The sequence below is a fragment of the Pezoporus occidentalis genome, unplaced genomic scaffold, assembly GCF_034315485.1.
Source record: "Pezoporus occidentalis ecotype Australia unplaced genomic scaffold, CSIRO_AGI_Poc_V1 ctg459, whole genome shotgun sequence".
Lineage (NCBI taxonomy): Eukaryota > Metazoa > Chordata > Aves > Psittaciformes > Psittacidae > Pezoporus > Pezoporus occidentalis.
In genome coordinates this window covers 1-19403 of record NW_026915790.1, presented here as the reverse complement: position 1 = coordinate 19403, position 19403 = coordinate 1, and the positions used below count along the sequence as shown (strand labels likewise).

At 65.2% G+C, this 19403-nt stretch overlaps 2 protein-coding genes across 3 annotated transcripts; both read right to left on the bottom strand.

Moving 5' to 3' along the window:
- Nucleotides 1-192: 192 nt before the first annotated feature.
- On the bottom strand, nucleotides 193-8835 carry IDH3B (isocitrate dehydrogenase (NAD(+)) 3 non-catalytic subunit beta). 2 transcript variants are annotated; one of them, XM_062635553.1, is made up of 12 exons: nucleotides 8769-8835; nucleotides 8600-8680; nucleotides 6453-6551; nucleotides 5814-5934; nucleotides 5350-5410; nucleotides 4227-4359; nucleotides 3672-3805; nucleotides 3440-3542; nucleotides 3070-3216; nucleotides 2900-2994; nucleotides 2691-2751; nucleotides 193-359 (listed from the first exon to the last, which is right to left on the bottom strand). In XM_062635553.1, the coding sequence occupies exons 1-12, from the start codon at nucleotides 8802-8804 to the stop codon at nucleotides 282-284; spliced, it is 1149 nt and encodes a 382-aa protein (XP_062491537.1). In that variant the 5' UTR covers nucleotides 8805-8835; the 3' UTR covers nucleotides 193-281. The 2 variants fall into 2 exon arrangements, with proteins under 2 accessions (XP_062491537.1, XP_062491536.1); XM_062635552.1 differs by lacking the exon at nucleotides 193-359 and adding an exon at nucleotides 1245-1398.
- A 1753-nt stretch (nucleotides 8836-10588) lies between these two features.
- Nucleotides 10589-18792, bottom strand: VPS16 (VPS16 core subunit of CORVET and HOPS complexes; the record flags this gene model as incomplete). The annotated part of the gene is made up of 23 exons (XM_062635547.1): nucleotides 10589-10832; nucleotides 11031-11134; nucleotides 11239-11335; nucleotides 11407-11576; nucleotides 11662-11739; nucleotides 12222-12326; nucleotides 12392-12489; nucleotides 13070-13178; nucleotides 13256-13390; nucleotides 13458-13566; nucleotides 14094-14129; nucleotides 14237-14364; nucleotides 14436-14567; nucleotides 14651-14727; nucleotides 14810-14904; nucleotides 15300-15389; nucleotides 15514-15569; nucleotides 17166-17288; nucleotides 17401-17516; nucleotides 17587-17731; nucleotides 17915-18043; nucleotides 18467-18564; nucleotides 18666-18792. Coding segments are annotated over 23 exons (2502 nt in total), but the record flags the coding sequence as incomplete, so codon positions are not given.
- Between the last annotated feature and the right edge of the window lie 611 nt (nucleotides 18793-19403).

Here is a 19403-nt window from a genome sequence, read left to right as displayed (position 1 = left end):
GTTGTGGGGCGGGCCCGGGCTGTGTGTGGGGCCCGGCCCTGTCCCCACTGCGGGCCGGGGGCAGGAGCTCCTCAGTAAAGCGCGGCCGTGGTTGGTGATGCTCTGTGGTGGTGTCGTGGGGCTGGGCGGGGGGTGACGGTGCTGGCCCCACAGAGCCCCAGCGTCCCCGGGCAAGGACGGGGCCACCCCTGGTGCTGCAGAGCCCACGTTTATTGGAGGGAAGCCATAAATAGGAGAGGACGTGGGCACGGGAGGGGGAGGATGAGGAGGGGGGGCAGCCCCTACGCTTCCAGGGCCCCGATCACGGCTTGGGTGAAATCGTGGGACGTGGCGTAGCCCCCCATGTCCGCTGTGCGCACCTGCAAGGAGAGGGCAGCGTTAGGGGGCTGCGGGCAGGGAGCTGAAGGGGCACCCGGCCCCATGGCAGCTGCTTCGGGGGCTCCAGCTGGGGCTGAGTGCTGGCACTGGGGCCTCAGCCCCATGGGCTGCCCCAGCCCCTGCTCCAGAGGGGGCTGTTGTGGATGGGGGGGCTCTTCCCTGCTCTCACAGCCCCAGCAGGCTCAAGGGCCCGGTGAGGGGCTGGCAGCTGTGCTGAACCCCCTGTGCCTGCTGCCAGCCCCACTTCTGCCCCCCAACCATGCCTGGCCTCGGGGAGCAGCAGCCACAGGCAGAGCTGGGGGAAGCTTTGGACCCTTTATTTGCAGACACGAGCGCACAGCGCAGCAGCAAGCGCACGGCCCGGATGCTCTTGCACACACAAACACGTTACACACATGTATACACATGTACATACATGCACACACACGTGCAGGGCTGAGCCACCATGGTCCCGTTGCCCCATGTGGGGCAAGCTCCGGCTCCTGCCCCTTGGCTCCAGTGGAATCTCTGCAGCTCATGGGGCTGCTCCCAGGCAAACCCCAGAACGGGCTGGGGGGGACAGGGCAGCCCCTTCCCCCCCGGCTCCCATGGGAATGTGCTGGAAGGGGGGGACCTCGCTCTGTGCCCCCTGGTCCCAGTTCGTGCTGGAGCTGGTGCTGGGGGAGGCACCCACAGCAACCGCGGTCCTTGGGTGGTCCCTGCGGCCTTGGGGGGGTCCCTGGGGTGCTGCCCCTCACCCCAGCAGCCCCACAGTACAAGGAAGCTGCCACCACCGCCCCCCTCCTGCTGGGGGGGGCACGGGAGCTGTGGGCAGGAGGAGCTGTGCGGGATGTGCTGTGGGGCGCAGGACATGGACAGGGATGTGCTGTGCGCTGTGGGGTGCTGCTGTGGGTCCCGGGGGGGGGGGCAATGGGGGGCAGTGGGGCGCTCCTATGCACCATAGTGGGGGTGCAGGCTGTCAATCACAGACTTGACGAAGTCGGAAGTTGTGGAGTAACCGCCCAGGTCCCGCGTCCGAACCTGGAATCCAACAGGAAGGGGAGAGACGGGGAATGGGACGGTGAATGGGGGCAGTGGGATGGTGAATGGGGCAGTGGGACGGTGAATGGGGCAGTGGGATGGTGAATGAGGCAGTGGGACAGTGAATAGGGGCAGTGGGACGGTGAATGGGGGCAGTGGGACGGTGAATGGGGCAGTGGGACGGTGAATGGGGGGAGTGGGACGGTGAATAGGGGGAGTGGGATGGTGAATGGGGGGAATGGGGGGGGAGAGGTGAGGAGCAGCTGCCCCTGAGCACCCGGCCCTGCCTGCACCAGAGCCAAGCCACAGGGACATGGACAGGGGGACGTGGGTATGGACACAGGGATATGGACACGGGCACAAGGACATGGACACAAGGATATGGACACAGTGACATGGACACGGACACAGACACATGGATATGGACACGGTGACACGGACATGGACACAGGCACATTGATATGGACACAAGGACAGGGTGACATGGACACGGACATGGACACAGGCACACGGATATGGACACGGTGAAATGGACACAGGCACATGGATATGGACACGGTGACATGGACACAGACATGGACACAGGCACACGGATATGGACACAAGGACATGGTGACATGGACACGGTGACATGGACACAGACACAGGCACACGGATATGCACACAAGGACACGGTGACATGGACACGGACACAGGCACATGGATATGGACACAAGGACACGGTGACATGGACACGGACACGGGCACACGGATATGGACACAAGGACACGGTGACATGGACACGGGCACACGGATATGCACACAAGGACACGGACACAAGGACACGGTGACATGGACAAGGACACGGGCACACGGATATGCACACAAGGACACGGTGACATGGACACGGTGACATGGACACGGGCACACGGATATGGACACAAGGACACAGTGACATGGACACGGACACGGGCACACGGATATGCACACAAGGACACGGTGACATGGACACGGTGACAAGGACACGGACATGGGCACACGGATATGGACACAAGGACACGGTGACATGGACACGGTGACAAGGACACGGACATGGGCACACGGGTATGGACACAAGGACACGGTGACATGGACACGGACACGGGCACACGGATATGGACACAAGGACACGGTGACATGGACACGGACACGGGCACACGGATATGGACACAAGGACACGGTGACATGGACACGGACACGGGCACACAGATGGCTGAGCTGGAGCGATTCCAGCCTCGCTCCGTGGCCGCTCGCCCACCGAGCCCAGCACTCACTTTGCCGCCTTTGATCACCTTCTTCACCGCGTCCGAGATGAGGTTGGAGTGGAATTCCAGGCTGGGGAGAGGGGGAGAACCGGGGTGAGCCCCGCTGCTGCCCCGCTGCTGCCCCACTGCTGCCCCGCTGCTGCCCCGCTGCTGCCCCACTGCTGCCCCGCTGCTGCCCCGCTGCTGCCCCACTGCTCCCCCCGCCGCCCCGTACGCACTTGAGGTGCCGCAGCATGTTGGTGGCCGACAGCAGCATCGCCGTGGGGTTGGCGATGTTCCTGCCCACGGCCTGGGCGAACGGGTGCCGGGCGCCCTGCGGATGGAGGCCACGGTGAGGGACCCCTCCTGACCCCCCCCCCATCCTCGCCCCCCGGTGCCGCGGCCTCACCATCTCGAACACGGCGTACTCGGCGCTGTAGCTCTCGCCGGGCACGACGCCGGCGCCGCCCACCAGCCCCGCAGCCAGGTTGTCCACGATGTTGCCGTAGAGGTTGGGCATGACCAGGACATCGAACTGGTACGGGTTCTGCACCAGCTGCGGGGGAACGGCGCCATGGGGGAGCCCTCGGGGCGCGATGGGCACGGGCCCTGCCCCAGGATCCTGCTCCCATCCCTGCGGCGCCGGAGCAGCAGAACCCAAACCCCCTCCCAGGCCACGGCCAAGTGAGAACTGCAGCACAGGGAGCCGAGTGCAGCAGCTCCGGAGCCGGGTGTGCGACTGCAGTGGACGCAGAGCGGCCCCTGGCCCTGCCCCTCACCTGCATGCAGCAGTTGTCGATGATGATGGTGTCGAACTTGATCTTGGGGTAGAGCTCGGCCACCTCCTTGCAGCACTGCAGGAAGAGGCCATCGCCCAGCTTCCTGCCGGGGGACAGCGGAGGGGCTGCAGCACCCGCATCCCACCGCAGTGGGGCAGCAGCCCCGGGGATGGGTTTTCCACGCTGGAACGGGGGCCAGGGGTAAGGCCGCGGGAGCCAAGGGAGCACTCACATGATGTTGGCCTTGTGCACGGCCGTCACCTTGGAGCGCCCTTTCTTGGTGGCGTAGTCGAAGGCGAACTTGGCGATGCGCTGGGACTTGGCGCGGGTGATGATCTTCAGGCACTCGATGACGCCCCGCACGCTCTGCAGGGGAGGGCACGGGGAGCACGGAGCCTCCTCCGCGGGCCCCTCTCCTGTGCCCCCCCCTCCCTGCACTCAGCCCCGCTGGGTCACGGTATCCACACCCCCAAGTGCTCCCCTAACCCCTCGGTGCCCTGGTGCAGCGCTGCCACCCTGCCCTGCCCTGCCCCACAGCTCTGGTGGGGGTCCCAGCAGAGAGGGAAGTCACCCAGAGCCATGGAACGGGTTGGGGTGAAGGGACCTTAAAGCTCCTCCAGCTCCAACCCCTGCCATGGGCAGGGACCCCTTCCACTGGAGCAGCTTGCTCCAAGCCCCTGTGTCCAACCTGGCCTTGAGCACTGCCAGGGATGGGGCAGCCACAGCTGCTCTGGTGCCACCCCCGTCACAGGCAGGGCCCTGTGCCCCCCCGCTGGGGCTCCTGTACCTCGTGCTCCAGGGCGCTGTACTCGCCCTCCGTCTGCTCCCGGATGATGACCAGGTCCAGGTTGTTGTGGCGCGTCTGGTACCCGGGCAGGCTCTTCACGTGCACGACGTTGGCAAAGAGGTCCAGCTTGCGCCTGGGGGGGGCACAGCTCCCCTGGGTAACCCCTTCCAGCGTCCCAGCACCCTCAGGGGGAAGAACTTCCTCATATCCCATTCAACCCCTCCCTCGGACAGTTGCAAGCCCAAACTCCTCATCCCATCCCTAGAGCCCTTGCCCAAAGCCCCTCTCCTGGTTAATTTAGGCAGTAGAAGGCTGGATTGATCCATCCATCATCCATCCATCCCTCCATCCATCCATCCATCATCCATCCATCATCCATCCATCCATCCATCATCCATCCACCCATCCATCCATCATCCATCCATCATCCATCATCCATCCATCCATCCACCCATCCATCCATCATCCATCCATCATCCACCCATCATCCATCCATCCATCCATCCATCCATCATCCATCCATCCATCATCCATCCATCATCCATCCATCATCCATCCATCCATCATCCATCATCCATCCATCCATCATCCATCCATCCATCCATCCATCCATCATCCATCCATCATCCATCCATCCATCCATCCATCCATCATCCATCCATCATCCATCCATCCATCCATCCATCCATCCATCATCCATCCATCATCCATCCATCCATCCATCAATCATCCATCCATCCATCCATCATCCATCCATCCATCCATCCATCCATCCATCCATCCATCCATCATCCATCCATCATCCATCCATCCATCCATCCATCCATCCATCCATCATCCATCCATCCATCCATCCATCCATCATCCATCCATCCATCCATCATCCATCATCCATCCATCATCCATCATCCATCCATCCATCCATCATCCATCCATCCATCCATCCCTCCATCCATCCATCCATCCATCCATCCATCATCCTTCTACCCTGCAGGACCACGCTGAGCTGAGGCAGCTCCTGCCCAGACAATCCCTTGGGACCTTCCCTTCCCAGTAACACACGGACTCCCCAGTGGCCCAGCCCCAGGACCCAGCAGGATGGCTCTGCAGCCCCGGAGCTCACCTGAGCCTCATGTCGTAGGACGCCAGCTCCCCCTTGTACTCCATGGGGGTGTGGATCTTCCCTGCGGGACGACAGGAGTGAGAGCCCGGAGCACGGAGCGCACCAGAGCCAGCACGCTTCCCTCCTGCGGCCTGACCATGGCAATTCCCACCCTCCGGGAGCACCCAGCGGTCTTTGCCGTGCTGGGTGCAGGCAGGGTGCTGGGTGCAGGCAGGGTGCTGGGTGCAGGCAGGGTGCTGGGTGCTGGCAGGGTGCTGGGTGCTGGCAGGGTGCTGGGTGCAGGCAGGGTGCTGGGTGCTGGCAGGGTGCTGGGTGCTGGCAGGGTGCAGGCAGGGTGCTGGGTGCTGGCAGGGTGCTGGGTGCAGGCAGGGCGCTGGGTGCAGGCAGGGTGCTGGGTACAGGCAGGGTGCAGGCAGGGTGCCGGGTGCAGGCAGGGCACAGGCAGCCCCCCCGCCTGTCCTCACCTATGAGCGCCACTTTGCTCTCCTTCATGGAGTCGATGACCTCGTCCAGCTTCTCCTCCGAGGCCATGTTCTGCACCTCGCTCAGGTGGTGCTCATCGAACACCACCGGGACGCTGGCGGCCTGGGAGCAGACACGGGGACAGGATCAGTGCCCAGGACACGGCAGGGACCTGCAGCCACCTCCCGCAGGGACCCCGCTGCTGGGGCGAGAGGGGAGGGGATGGGGAGCCCTGAGCTGGCCTGGGAGGAGAGGGACGTGGGGCAGGAGGTGCAGGACCGGGAGCGCAGGGACACTGAGCACTGCTGCTTCGTCACCTCCGACCCACACTCCTGCTCCTCACTGGAACTGGAGCCCTGGGGGCCCCCACTGGAGCTGGCACAGGCTGGAGCCAGGCCAGAGGAGGCCATGGAGATGCTGCGAGGGCTGGAGCAGCTCTGCTCTGGAGCCAGGCTGAGAGAGCTGGGCTGGGGCAGCCTGGACAAGAGAAGGCTCCTGAAGGGGAGACCTGAGAGCAGCTCCAGTGCCTGAAGGGGCTGCAGGAAAGCTGGAGAGGGGCTGGGGACAAGGGATGTAGGGACAGGCCAAGGGGAATGGCTTTAACCTGCCCGAGGGGAGATGAGCCGAGGGCAGGGCTTTACCTTGAACACCTCCTTGACCGCGTGCATGAGCTCGGGGCCCACGCCATCACCCGGCAGCATGGTCACCTGGAACGTGCCCTCGGCCTTGGCTTGTTCTGACTGCACGGAGAGGAAAACAGGCTCGGACCCACTGCTGCCCCAGGGCAGGGCCTGGCCCGTGGGCAGCGATGGGGGGGGCACACAGAGCATGAGGAGCAGCTGCCCCACGGCACAGCTCCTGCTGACACAGCCCCACTGCAGCGCCAGCAGTGACCTCCACCGTGCAGCCCCTCCCAACACCCCCACCATGGAGACCTTTCCCTGCAGTGTTCCCAGCTCAGCCCCTTCCCTCTGTGCCCTCGAGTGTCCCCCATTGCCTGCCCCTCTCACTGGGACCTCCTGAGCCCCCCCGTGTGAGCCTCCTGTTCCATCACCCCACAGCTCCTGCTGACCGTGCTTTGTCTCAGTCCTGAGCCCAACACCAGGCTCGGAGCCCCTTTCTACCTCCAAACCGGGGCTGCAGCTGCCTCCTGTTTGACACGGCCTCTTTTAGCCTCCCTTAGCCTGTAATTCCCAGCAAACAGCTGGGCACGGGATCCCCAGACCTGGCCTCTGGGGTTACGGAGACAAGCCTGCCCCCCTACAGCTTAACCTGCCGAGGGAAGGTGTGAACCAGCAGCACCCAGTGACAGCGAGAGCAAGCAAAGGGTGACCGTGGGGGGCAGAGCAGGAGCAGAGCCTGCCCTGGTCACTTCTGGGGCCTCCGAGTGGAGCTCGGGAGCAGAAGCCGGGCTGCCAGCAGCACTGACAGCGGCAGGGGCAGGGGAGCATCTGCAGGGGGAGCCCTGGCCCAGGCCCGGCCTCAAGGGCAAAAGAACAGCCCCGGGCTGAGCCCTTCCCCTCGGCCTCTCCGATGTCACCGGAACCGCTCCCTGCCAGGAGCCTGTCAGCGGCTGTGACAGGCAGGACCCAGCACCCAGCACCCTGCTGCTTCGGCCCCATAGCGAACAACGCGGCCCCCCCCCCCCAGCCGTGTTCCTGCCCCCAGCGTCCGCCCAGTGCACGCGCTGCACCGCTCGCCCTTGCCTTACCTTGTCCCTAAAAGTACCCAGAAATTCCCTGCGTTATTCCCGGCATTATTCCGCTTATTCCCTACGCTATTCCCTGGGCTATTCCTTGGTTATTCCCTGCGTTATTCCCGGTTTACTCCCTGCATTATTCCCTATATTATTCCCGGCATTATTCCCTACATTTTTCCCTGTTTATTCCCTGCATTATTCACTGCGTTATTCCGTTTACTCCCTGCATTATTCCATTTATTCCCGATGTTATTCCCTGCTTTACTCCCAACGTTATTCCGTTTATTCCCTGCGTTATTCCCTGCGTTATTCCCTACGTTTTTCCCTGTTTATTCCCTGCATTATTCCCTGTGCTATTCCCTTTTTATTCCCTCTTTACCCCCTCTTCATTCCCTCTTCCCCCCGGGTCATTCCCGGTTCCCCTCAGGGTCATTCCCGGTTCCCCCCAGGGTCATTCCCGGTTCCCCCCAGGGTCATTCCCGGTTCCCCCCAGGGTCATTCCCGGTTCCCCCCGGGTCATTCCCGGTTCCCCCCAGGGTCATTCCCTGTTCCCCCCCGGGTCATTCCCGGTTCCCCCCAGGGTCATTCCCGGTTCCCCCCAGGGTCATTCCCGGTTCCCCCCCAGGGTCACTCCCGGTTCCCCCCGGGTCATTCCCGGTTCCCCCCCAGGGTCATTCCCTGTTCCCCCCAGGGTCATTCCCGGTTCCCCCCGGGTCATTCCCGGTTCCCCCCAGGGTCACTCCCGGTTCCCCCCGGGTCATTCCCGGTTCCCCCCCGGGTCATTCCCGGTTCCCCCCGGGTCATTCCCGGTCCCCCCCGGGTCATTCCCGGTTCCCCCCCGGGTCACTCCCGGTTCCCCCCAGGGTCATTCCCGGTTCCCCCCGGGTCATTCCCGGTCCCCCCCGGGTCATTCCCGGTTCCCCCCCGGGTCACTCCCGGTTCCCCCCAGGGTCATTCCCGGTTCCCCCCGGGTCATTCCCTGTTCCCCCCCGGGTCATTCCCGGTTCCGGCCCGCAGGAGGCAGCTCCAGCCCCCGGACGAGGCCTTTCCCCGCAGCCGCGCCCGGCCCCCCCCGTGCCCCGCTCTCACCTTGGCCTGCGGGATCTGCTGCAGCGCGGGGGGCACGCGGAGCCCCCTCCACGCCCCGAGGCTCTGGGCCCGCAGGAGCCCCTGGGGGGAAGCGGGGGGGGGGGGGTGAGGCACCGACACCTCCGGGCCCCCGAAGCCCCCCCCGGCCACCCCCGGCCCCGGCCCTCACCGCTGCCGCCGCCCGCCCCGCTCCCAGCGCCGCCATTTCTGCGTCCCACAATGCACCGCGGCACCGGCGCGGCCGGACCACAGCGGGGCGGGAGGGAGGCGCCCCCTGGCGGACGGGCGGGCGGAGCGAGCCCAGAAAGAGGCGCCGCGGGGTCCTAGAGACCGCCCCCGTCATCCCTGCAGGGTCCCTTGGGGACATCCCAGCTTCATGGGGACATCCCAGCTTCATTGGGGACATCCCAGCTTCATGGGGACATCCCAGCTTCATGGGGGACATCCCAGCTTCATTGGGAACATCCCAGCTTCACGGGGGACATCCCAGCTTCACTGGGGACATCCCAGCTTCATGGGGACATCCCAGCTTCATGGGGACATCCCGGCTTCATTGGGAACATCCCAGCTTCACTGGGAACATCCCAGCTTCATGGGGGACATCCCAGCTTCATTGGGAACATCCCAGCTTCATGGGGGACATCCCAGCTTCACTGGGGACATCCCAGCTTCATTGGGAACATCCCAGCTTCATGGGGGACATCCCAGCTTCATTGGGAACATCCCAGCTTCATGGGGGACATCCCAGCTTCATGGGGGACATCCCAGCTTCACTGGGGACATCCCAGCTTCATGGGGGACATCCCAGCTTCATGGGGACATCCCAGCTTCACTGGGGACATCCCACCTCCATTGGGGACATCCCAGCTTCACTGGGGACATCCCAGCTTCACTGGGGACATCCCACCTCCATTGGGAACATCCCAGCTTCACTGGGGACATCCCAGCTTCATGGGGACATCCCAGCTTCATGGGGACATCCCAGCTTCATTGGGAACATCCCAGCTTCACTGGGGACATCCCAGCTTCATTGGGAACATCCCAGCTTCATGGGGACATCCCAGCTTCATTGGGAACATCCCAGCTTCACTGGGGACATCCCAGCTTCACTGGGGACATCCCAGCTTCATGGGGACATCCCAGCTTCACTGGGGACATCCCAGCTTCATTGGGAACATCCCACCTCCATTGGGAACATCCCAGCTTCACTGGGGACATCCCAGCTTCATGGGGACATCCCACCTCCATTGGGGACATCCCAGCTTCACGGGGGACATCCCAGCTTCACTGGGGACATCCCAGCTTCATGGGGACATCCCAGCTTCATTGGGAACATCCCAGCTTCACTGGGGACATCCCAGCTTCATTGGGGACATCCCAGCTTCACTGGGGACATCCCAGCTTCATGGGGACATCCCAGCTTCATGGGGACATCCCACCTTCACTGGGGACATCCCAGCTTCATGGGGACATCCCACCTCCATTGGGGACATCCCAGCTTCACTGGGGACATCCCAGCTTCATTGGGGACATCCCAGCTTCATGGGGACATCCCAGCTTCATGGGGACATCCCACCTTCACTGGGGACATCCCAGCTTCATGGGGACATCCCACCTCCATTGGGGACATCCCACCTCCATTGGGACCATCCCACCTTCCAGACAGCCCAGGGCCTGCTCCAGGACCCTGGCTGCCCTCCCCAGACCCCAGTGCCCCCCATAAATGCCCTACAGACCTCCCCAACCCTGTGCCACATCAATGGGGGTGTCCTAATCCCCCCCCCCAACTCTGCAGCGCCTCACTGGGGGTGCCCATGGGGTACCCCTCATTCCTCAGCAGGAGCCAGGCCGCGAGCTCTCCTCTTTATTGTACAAGAAGGGAGGGGGTCACACAGCGAGAAGGGGGGGACCCCCCCATGGTCCCGCAGTGACCATGGCCGGGAGGCTGCCAGGGGGACCCCAGTGCTGCTGCAGGGCATGGACCCCTCATCCCGGGGCTCCCCGCAGGCAGGGGAAGGATGGGAGCAGCCTGGAGTGGCCCCAGGGGTAGGAGAGGGGCTGGACCCCCCCCTGCCCCCCAAGTGGGGGTCACTTCTTGAGGAGCTGGGCCCGGGCCCGGTTCAGTTTCTCGGCCACGGCAGCGTCGGTGCTGGCCGAGCACTTGGACAGGACGAAGTTCATCTCGCTCTCGTTCTTGTGCTCGATGGCAGCGTCGGCCGCCTGCTCCAGGTCCCTGTGGGGACACGGGGGCTGTGGGGAGAGTGGGGGGGGCAGCCCCACAGCCTGGAGGCCCCAGCCCCACACCCCCCATGTGCTCCGCGGGGGTCTCATCCACCCCTTGCTTCCCCTCACCATCCCCATCCCCACTGCTCCAGCGGGTTCCAACCCTGCCCCACACCCCCCAAGCACCCCGTGTCCCCCCCACACGCACCCCACGAGGACGAAGGCCCTGACGCGCTGCTCGGGGGGCACGCGGGGCGCGTACTTCTTGGCCTCGTAGCGGTTGTGGTGCTTGACCGCGATCTCCACGAAGGGCTGGGGAGGAGAGGACCGGGGATGGGGGGGATGGAGATGGCACAGCCCCCCCCCAGCCCCACAGCACAGCCGCCATGGGGCAGGGCAGCAGGAGGAGCCCTCACCAGGTACCCGATGGGCGACTTCTTGCTCTTGGAGAACTTCTCCATCTCCTCCCAGTCGCCGCGGGTGGCCAAGGCGCTGATCTTCAGCCACCAGTACCTGGGGGACAGGGGTGAAACCCAGCCCCGCCGCTCGGCTCCAGCCCTGGGGCTGCCCCCCGGGACCCCCACCTCTTGTCGGGGATCTTGAACTCGCGGTAGAGCTGCTCGGCGCGCTTGTGCTGCCCGTCCAGGATGAGGTTGGAGACGGTGTCGTGCAGCGAGAGGTCCACGTAGGGCTTGTCCAGCTCCTCCTGCAGGTGCCGCTGGAGCCGCAGCAGCTTCACCTGCTCCTCGGTGGCCTGGGCACGGAGCAGGGCTCGGAGGGACCCCCAACACTGCCCATGGGGCAGGGGCCCGTGGCCACCCCCCCCCAGCACCCCTCACCTTGGCTGCAAACTCGTTCTTGGCTTTGTAGAACTCATCCAGGGCGCTCTGCAGGGCCCCCACGCGCCCCTCGATGCGCTGGGGACGGAGCACAGCGGCCCCTTCACCCACTGCAGCACCCAGTGCAGCACCCAGTGCAGCACCCAGTGCAGCGCCCGCTGCAGCACCCGCTGCAGGACCCACTGTGGCACCCACTGCGGCACCCACTGCAGCACGCGCTGCAGCACCCACTGCAGCATCCACTGCAGGACCCACTGCAGCGCCCACTGCAGGATGCACTGCAGCATCCACTGCAGGACCCACTGCAGCACCCGCTGCAGGACCCGCTGCAGCATCCACTGCAGCACCCACGGAGCCCCCCAGAGCTGGGTGCTGCCTAAGCAGGGGTGGGCTCCTGAGCTCTGCCAGCAGAGCCCCAGCGGGACAACGGGCACAGGGCACACGCTGGGGAGCTCCTTGCACACCCAGCACCCCCCGTTGTGAGCACCCAGCACCCACAAGGCATGAACCCCCCCTCCCCAGCCCCTTCCTCCCCTCTCCTCCTGCCCCCCCGCTGGGACCTTCTCTCCGTAGCTGGCGTGGACGTGGAAGTTGCCCAGCTCCTGGTGGCTGTCGTCCTGGTTGTAGAGGTCCTTGAGCGTGTCCCGCTCCTGGTGCTTGCAGAACTGGGGGCAATGGGGGGGTCAGGGGGGGCAGCGGATGGGGGGGCCACAGGGTGGGAGCCGCTCACCTGGCGGTACAGGCTCAGCGCCACGGGCTGGTTCTGCAGCGTCATGAAGAAGGTGCCGCGGTTCAGCTCGTTCTTGAGGTGCAGCACCACGGTGTAGACTGGGGCAAGGAGGGGGGACACACATGGGTCTGTGCCCCAGCCCCTCCGGCCACCCCAGCCCACAGGGAGCAAAGCCACAAAGGGGGTCCCCCAACCCCAACCCCCTCCCCATGGCCCCCAAATCCATCACAGCCCCCAAATCACCCCCCAGCCCCCAAAACTGCCACCTATCAAATCCCCCCCACAGACCCCCAAAACCCCTTGGCCCCCAAACCCCTCTCCATCCCCTACATCCCCCTCTGAGCCCCCAAACCCATCACCAGATCCCACCCCCCCCCCAGCCACCACATCCAACCCTGGTCCCCAAACCCCATCTCTATCCCCCCACAGCCCCCAAACCCATCACCAGCTCCCACCCCCCTCCAGCCCCCAAATCCAACCCTGGCCCCCAAACCCCACCTCCATTCCCCTCCAGCCCCCAAACCCATCACTGGCTCCCAGTCCCCCCCCCCCCAGCCCCCACATCCAACCCGGGCCCCCAAACCCCATCTCTATCCCCCCACAGACCCTAAACCCATCACCAGCTCCCAGCCCCCAAATCCACCCTCACAGCCACCAAATCCCCCCCAGTGCCCCCACCCAGGTCCGTGTCCCCGCTCTCGATGGCCTTGCTCAGCGCCAGTTTGCTCCTCTTCATCTTGAGCAGCAGTGGGACCTGCTCCCCGGAGCGGGGCTCGTACTCCAGCAGCTGCCAGGCACAGGAAGGGGGGGTCAGCGCCCAGCCACGGCCCCGGTGCCCCCCCAGTGCCCCCCCCGTCCCCACACCTTGATGGCCAGCTCCGTGCGGCCGCAGTCGTAGGCGCGGGCGGCGATCTCGGAGTAGGAGATGCCGGGGGTGTCCCCCAGCTTGTGGTTGATGGCCTGCGCCACCTCCTCGTCCGACTTGTCCTTCTGCTGCACCTGCGGGGAGCAGGATGGGCCCCGGCACCCCCCGGCGCCGAGAGACCCCCCCGAACCCCCCCCGTACCTTGTAGCAGGCCCAGTGCGCCAGGATGCGGCTCACGCCCTGGATCTCGGAGAGGCGCAGGTACTCGCACATCCGGATGGCCAGCGGGTAGAGCCGCCGCAGCACCAGCCTGGGGGGCAACGGGGGTCAGGGCACGGACCATGGGGGTCTGGGGTGTTGGGCGGCCCTGGGGGGGGGCTGGAGTGAGCAGAGACTAAAGCCAGGGAGGTGGGGACCAGGGAAACGGGAGCCACGGGGATGGAGACCGTGGGGATGGAGAACCACAGGGATGGGGACCATGGGGATGGAGAACCACAGGGATGGGGACCATGGGGATGGAGAACCATAGGGATGGGGACCATGAGGATGGAGAACCACAGGGATGGGGACCATGGGGATGGAGAACCACACGGATGGGGACCACGGGGATGGGGACCATGGGGATGGGGAGCCATGGGGATGGGGAACCACAGAGATAGAGAACACAGGGATGTGGACCCCAGAGATGGGGAACCACAGGCATGGGGACCATGGGGATGGGGACCATGGAGTTGGGGAGCCCCAGGCATGGGATGGGAGCCATGGGGATGGGAACCGTCGTGCAGAAAGACAGCGCCTCAGCTCGGGGCTGCCATCCCCAGCTCCAGGGACCCTCACCTGTCCAGCAGCACCTCAATGGTGAGCCTCTTGTATCTGTGGGCACCGTCAAGGGCTGTCTTTGACCTCAAACTCCACCAAGCGCAGGGAGCACCCCCCTCCCCACCCCAGGGTGATGCCGCCCCCCTGCCCACGGAGGATACTGGGTGAAGGTGAGGGGGATGCCGATCTGGTAGTCCCGGATGGCGTTGAGCACCCGCAGGTCCTGGCACATCCGCACGAAGCTCTCCGGGGGGAACTTGTCGAGGAAGCACTTCCCGAAGGAGGCTGCCTGTGGGAGCAGGGCCGTGGGGCCGGGGCCGCATGGGGGGCAGGCGCCTTCACCCGCAGCGCCCCACGCACCCGCAGCAGCGACTTCTGGGTGTCGGGCTCGTGCTCGTGGCCCGCGGCCTCGATGCATTGGCTCACGGCCTCCGGTAGCAGCTGCTGGTCCTTGATCTCCCGCAGGTACTCGTCCGCCTTCTGGCTCTCCTTCTGCAGGGAACGGGAGCTCCGGGAGCCCGCAGGGACCCCGACCCCATCCCTGTGGGGCAGGGGCACCGCAGTGCTGCACGTACCTCATACTCCTTCTGCGCCTCCAGCAGCAGAGCCCCCGGCGCCATGGAGGCGATCCTGAAGATCTCCTGGCTGGCCTCTGCGGAGACAGGGCTGAAACCACCCCGGAGGCACGGAACCCCACGGCGATGGGGCTGGGGGGAGCCGCGGGCTCAACCCACCTGGGATCTCCTGCAGGAACTCGTGGGAGCTGCGGGACAAGATCCGGACCCCGTCCAGCTCGGGCACCAGGAAGGAGTCCTCATCCAGGACAAACCTGAGCTCCCTGCTAAGGGCTCACGGGAAGCCAGGGGCTGCGTCCCTCTGCCCCACATCAGCCACAGAACCACGTAATGGTTTGGGTTGGAAGGGACCTCAAAGCTCCTCCAGCCCCAACCCCAACCCCTTCCACTGGAGCAGCTTGCTCCAAGCCTGTGTCCAACCTGGCCTTGAGCACTGCCAGGGATGGGGCAGCCACAGCTTCTCTGGGCACCCTGTGCCAGCGCCTCAGCACCCTCCCAGGGAAGAGCTTCTGCCTAAGAGCTCATCTCAGTCTCCTCAACCTCTGGCAGGTTAAAGCCATTCCCCTTGGCCTGGCCCTACCTCCCTTGTCCCAAGCCCCTCTCCAGCTTTCCTGCAGCCCCTTCAGGCCCCCCGCTTCCCAAAGGATACTGGATGCACTCGCTGGAGCTCCCAGCCACCAAGAGCTGCCGGTCCCAGGCCACCACCACCGCGCGCTGCCGGCTCCGGGGCCGCATGCACCTGATGGGGACCCAGGGCTCAGCCCCCACACCTGGGGGGGGGGCACCGGAGGCTCCCACGTGCCCTGGGGTGGGCACGGGGCTCAGGGCACCCCCAGGGGGCTGGGCCCAGGGGCAGCGCTCACCAAACCATCTGCTTGGGAGGGGAGCGGATGCTGCAGTGGAACTCGCAGAGCTTCTCCTAGGACCAGAAACACGGAGTCAAGGGGGGGAGAAGGGGGGGACAGAGGCAGAGGAGGTGGGGAAGGGGGGTATTAAACACCAAGCACACAGCCCGGTGTCCTGCACTGAGGGATTCCCATCCAGGATGGAATGAGCGAGGGGATTCCTGCCCAAACCACCCCAGGGAGCCCTGCCCCAATGCCCAGCGCCTGGGCCACAGCCTGAGCTGCCCAAGTGACCCCCGAGGAACGGGAACTGGGGGCATTCCATGGAATTATGATGGTTATGTCTGAAGGGAGGGCACTGCAGCTCTGAACGGCCTCTTCTGGGGGGGGTCACATCCCCCAGCCCCCGGGGCACACCGAAGTCCTGCGGCCCTCTAACCCATCGCTCGGCTTGCTGAGGTGATGTCCCACTTGGGTGACAGGGGAAGGACATGCCCACCTCCAGCGAGGCCAGCCCCATCCAGATGTGTGCCCACCTCCAGCGAGACCAGCCCCATCCAGATGTGTGCCCACCTCGAACAGGGCCAGCCCCATCCAGATGTGCGCCCACCTCCAGCGAGGCCAGCCCCATCCAGATGTGTGCCCACCTCCAGCGAGGCCAGCCCCATCCAGATGTGTGCCCACCTCCAGCGAGGCCAGCCCCATCCAGATGTGTGCCCACCTCCAGCGAGACCAGCCCCATCCAGATGTGTGCCCACCTCCAGCGAGGCCAGCCCCATCCAGATGTGTGCCCACCTCCAGCGAGACCAGCCCCATCCAGATGTGTGCCCACCTCCAGCGAGGCCAGCCCCATCCAGATGTGTGCTCACCTCCAGCGAGACCAGCCCCATCCAGATGTGTGCCCACCTCCAGCGAGGCCAGCCCCATCCAGATGTGTGCTCACCTCCAGCGAGACCAGCCCCATCCAGATGTGTGCCCACCTCCAGCGAGGCCAGCCCCATCCAGATGTGTGCCCACCTCCAGCGAGACCAGCCCCATCCAGATGTGTGCCCACCTCCAGCGAGACCAGCCCCATCCAGATGTGTGCCCACCTCCAGCGAGACCAGCCCCATCCAGATGTGTGCCCACCTCCAGCGAGGCCAGCCACATCCAGATGTGTGCCCACCTTGAACGGGGCCAGCCCCATCCAGATGTGTGCTCACCTCGAACAGGGCCAGCCCCATCCAGATGTGTGCCCACCTCAGTGATACCAGCCCCATCCAGATGTGCGCTCACCTCAGTGATACCAGCCCCATCCAGATGTGCTCTCACCTCAGTGATACCAGCCCCATCCAGATGTGCACTCACCTCAGTGATACCAGCCCCATCCAGATGTGCGCTCACCTCAGTGATACCAGCCCCATCCAGATGTGCGCTCACTTCAGTGATACCAGCCCCATCCAGATGTGCGCTCACCTCAGTGATACCAGCCCCATCCAGATGTGCCCACCTCAAACAGGGTCAGCCCCATCCAGATGTGCGCCCCCCTCCAGCGAGGCCAGCCCCATCCAGATGTGTGCTCACCTCAGTGATACCAGCCCCATCCAGATGTGCGCTCACCTCAGTGATACCAGCCCCATCCAGATGTGCCCACCTCAAACAGGGTCAGCCCCATCCGGATGTGCGCTCACCTTGAGCGACGCCAGCCCCATCCAGATGTAGCCGGTGTCGGTGAGGAGCGCCAGGCACCGGTGGTTGAAGGACACGGCCATGTGCAGGTAGGCACCGGCCGAGGGGCTCATCCCAGGGGGGGTCTGCAAGGCGAGGGGGGGTTAACCCGGGGGCACGCTCCGGGGTGCGGGGTGCTGCGCACCCATCACTGCGGCTCCCTTCCCACCCTGCTCGAGCCACGGAGCCCGTGCTCACCACCACGGAGCAGGAGGTGTTGTCCAGGAGGTAGAGGTCCTGCCCCAGCGCCAGCAGCACGATGGTGACCCTGTCCTGGGCCAGCACCGCCCAGCAGGATGGAGGCTTCTGCAGCCCTGCAGGCACCAGCGTCAGGGCCGCGGCCGCCGGGCCCGGCCGGGGCTGGGCAGCAGGGCAGGGACGCACCGGGCACCTCGGGCATCCGGCGCAGCTTCAGGTCCTCGATGTTGGTGGCCAGGGAGAAGCGGTGGCTGCCGGTCAGGATGGCCACGCCGGTGCCGAACTCGCTGTGGAACACCTTGGCCTCCAGCACGTGGTTCTGCAGCACCTCCTGCGCCGGGGCGGACACACGGGGCTCAGCACCGCGGTGCTGGGCACGGAAGAGCCCGGAGGAGCAGGCGCAGCGCTGCGGGGCTGCGTCTTAACGGTGACAAGGGCTGGATGCAGCTCATCCCTCGTGCAGGGACAGCCCCAGGCTCCCCCCCGTGCGCGCCCTCCTGTGCCCCCCGCTCACGTTGCCCATGCTGAAGTGGCGCTTGAACTCGCAGAAGAGGTTGTAGATGAGCACGGTGCCGTCCTCCTGGATGCACAGCAGGTCCTCGCCGGCCGTCCAGCCCAGCTGCACCAGCCGCCCGCTCTTCCACTGCGGGCCACGGGGGAGCCCAGCACAGACACACACGTGTGAAGCCGGGAGCCAGGCCTGGGTGCCCATGGGTCTGATGCCCCTCGGCTCCGCAGCCCCCCTGTCCCTCCGTGCCCTCATTGCCGTGTCCAGCCCAGCCCTGGCCAATGGCACAGGGAGGATGCTCCAATGCCAGGGTTCATATCCCCCCCCCAGGAGCCTCCTTCTCCCCCCAGCTCCCTCCTTGCACCACGTCCGAGGGCTTCTCCGCAGCTTCCAGGGGCGCAGGAGCCGCATGGAGCCACTGCTCGGGGCGCATCGGCAGCTTCCCCATGGGCACAGGGAGGGGTGACCCCTGTGGCACCCAGCCCTAACGCAGCCCCGGGCCCTCCGGTGCCTGCACTGAGCCCCCTGGGCAGGGGCTGCCCCACGCTCCCAGCTCACCGGGATGCTGGCCAGGAGCAGCCCCGAGGCGGAGAAGATCTCCAGCAGCGGGCGGGCGCCGGGGGCCTTCTCCTTCCGAGCGTGGTTCTTGAGCAGAGCTGGGGGGGACGGGGACAGGAGAGGCCCCATGAGCCTGTCCTGACCCCAGGGCAGAGCCAGCCCCGGGTCCCAGTGTGGGGTCCTTGGGGGCAGGACCCACCTATGGGCCCTCCATACGGGGCAGCCGCCACCATGCAGTCCCGCAGGTCCTCCTTCAGGTTCCACTCCATGGTGTAGAGCTCGAACTTCCTGCGGGAGTCAGAGGCAGGGATGGAGGAACGGATGCATGGAGGGAGGGAGGGATGGAGGGAGGGATGGAGAGATGCATGCATGCATGGATGGATGGATGGATGCCATGGAGGGAGGGAGGGAGGGAGGGAGGGATGGATGGATGGATGGATGGATGGATGGATGGATGGATGGATGGATGCATGCATGGATGGATGGAGGGATGGATGCCATGGAGGGAAGGAGGGATGGATGGATGGATAGATGCATGGATAGATGGATGGATGGACGGATACCATGGAGGGAGGGAGGGATGGATGGATGCATGGATGGATGGATGGATGGATGGATGGATGGAGAGATGCATGCATGGATGAATGGACGGATGGATGCCATGGAGGGAGGGATGGATGGATGGATGGATAGATGCATGGATGGATGGATGGATGGATGCCATGGAGGGAGGGAGGGATGGATGGAGAGATGCATGGATGGATGGATGGATGGATGGATGGATGGAGGCACACAGAGGGATGGGGGAGTAGGGATGGAGCCCACCCCACCCCGGCCCTGGGATCCCCCCCGGCACCTCCAAGGCTGGGATCAGCCCTAAGCCCCCCCCGGGCAGCCCCGGGACCTCCCAGGCCGGCTCCAGCCCCACCTGAGACAC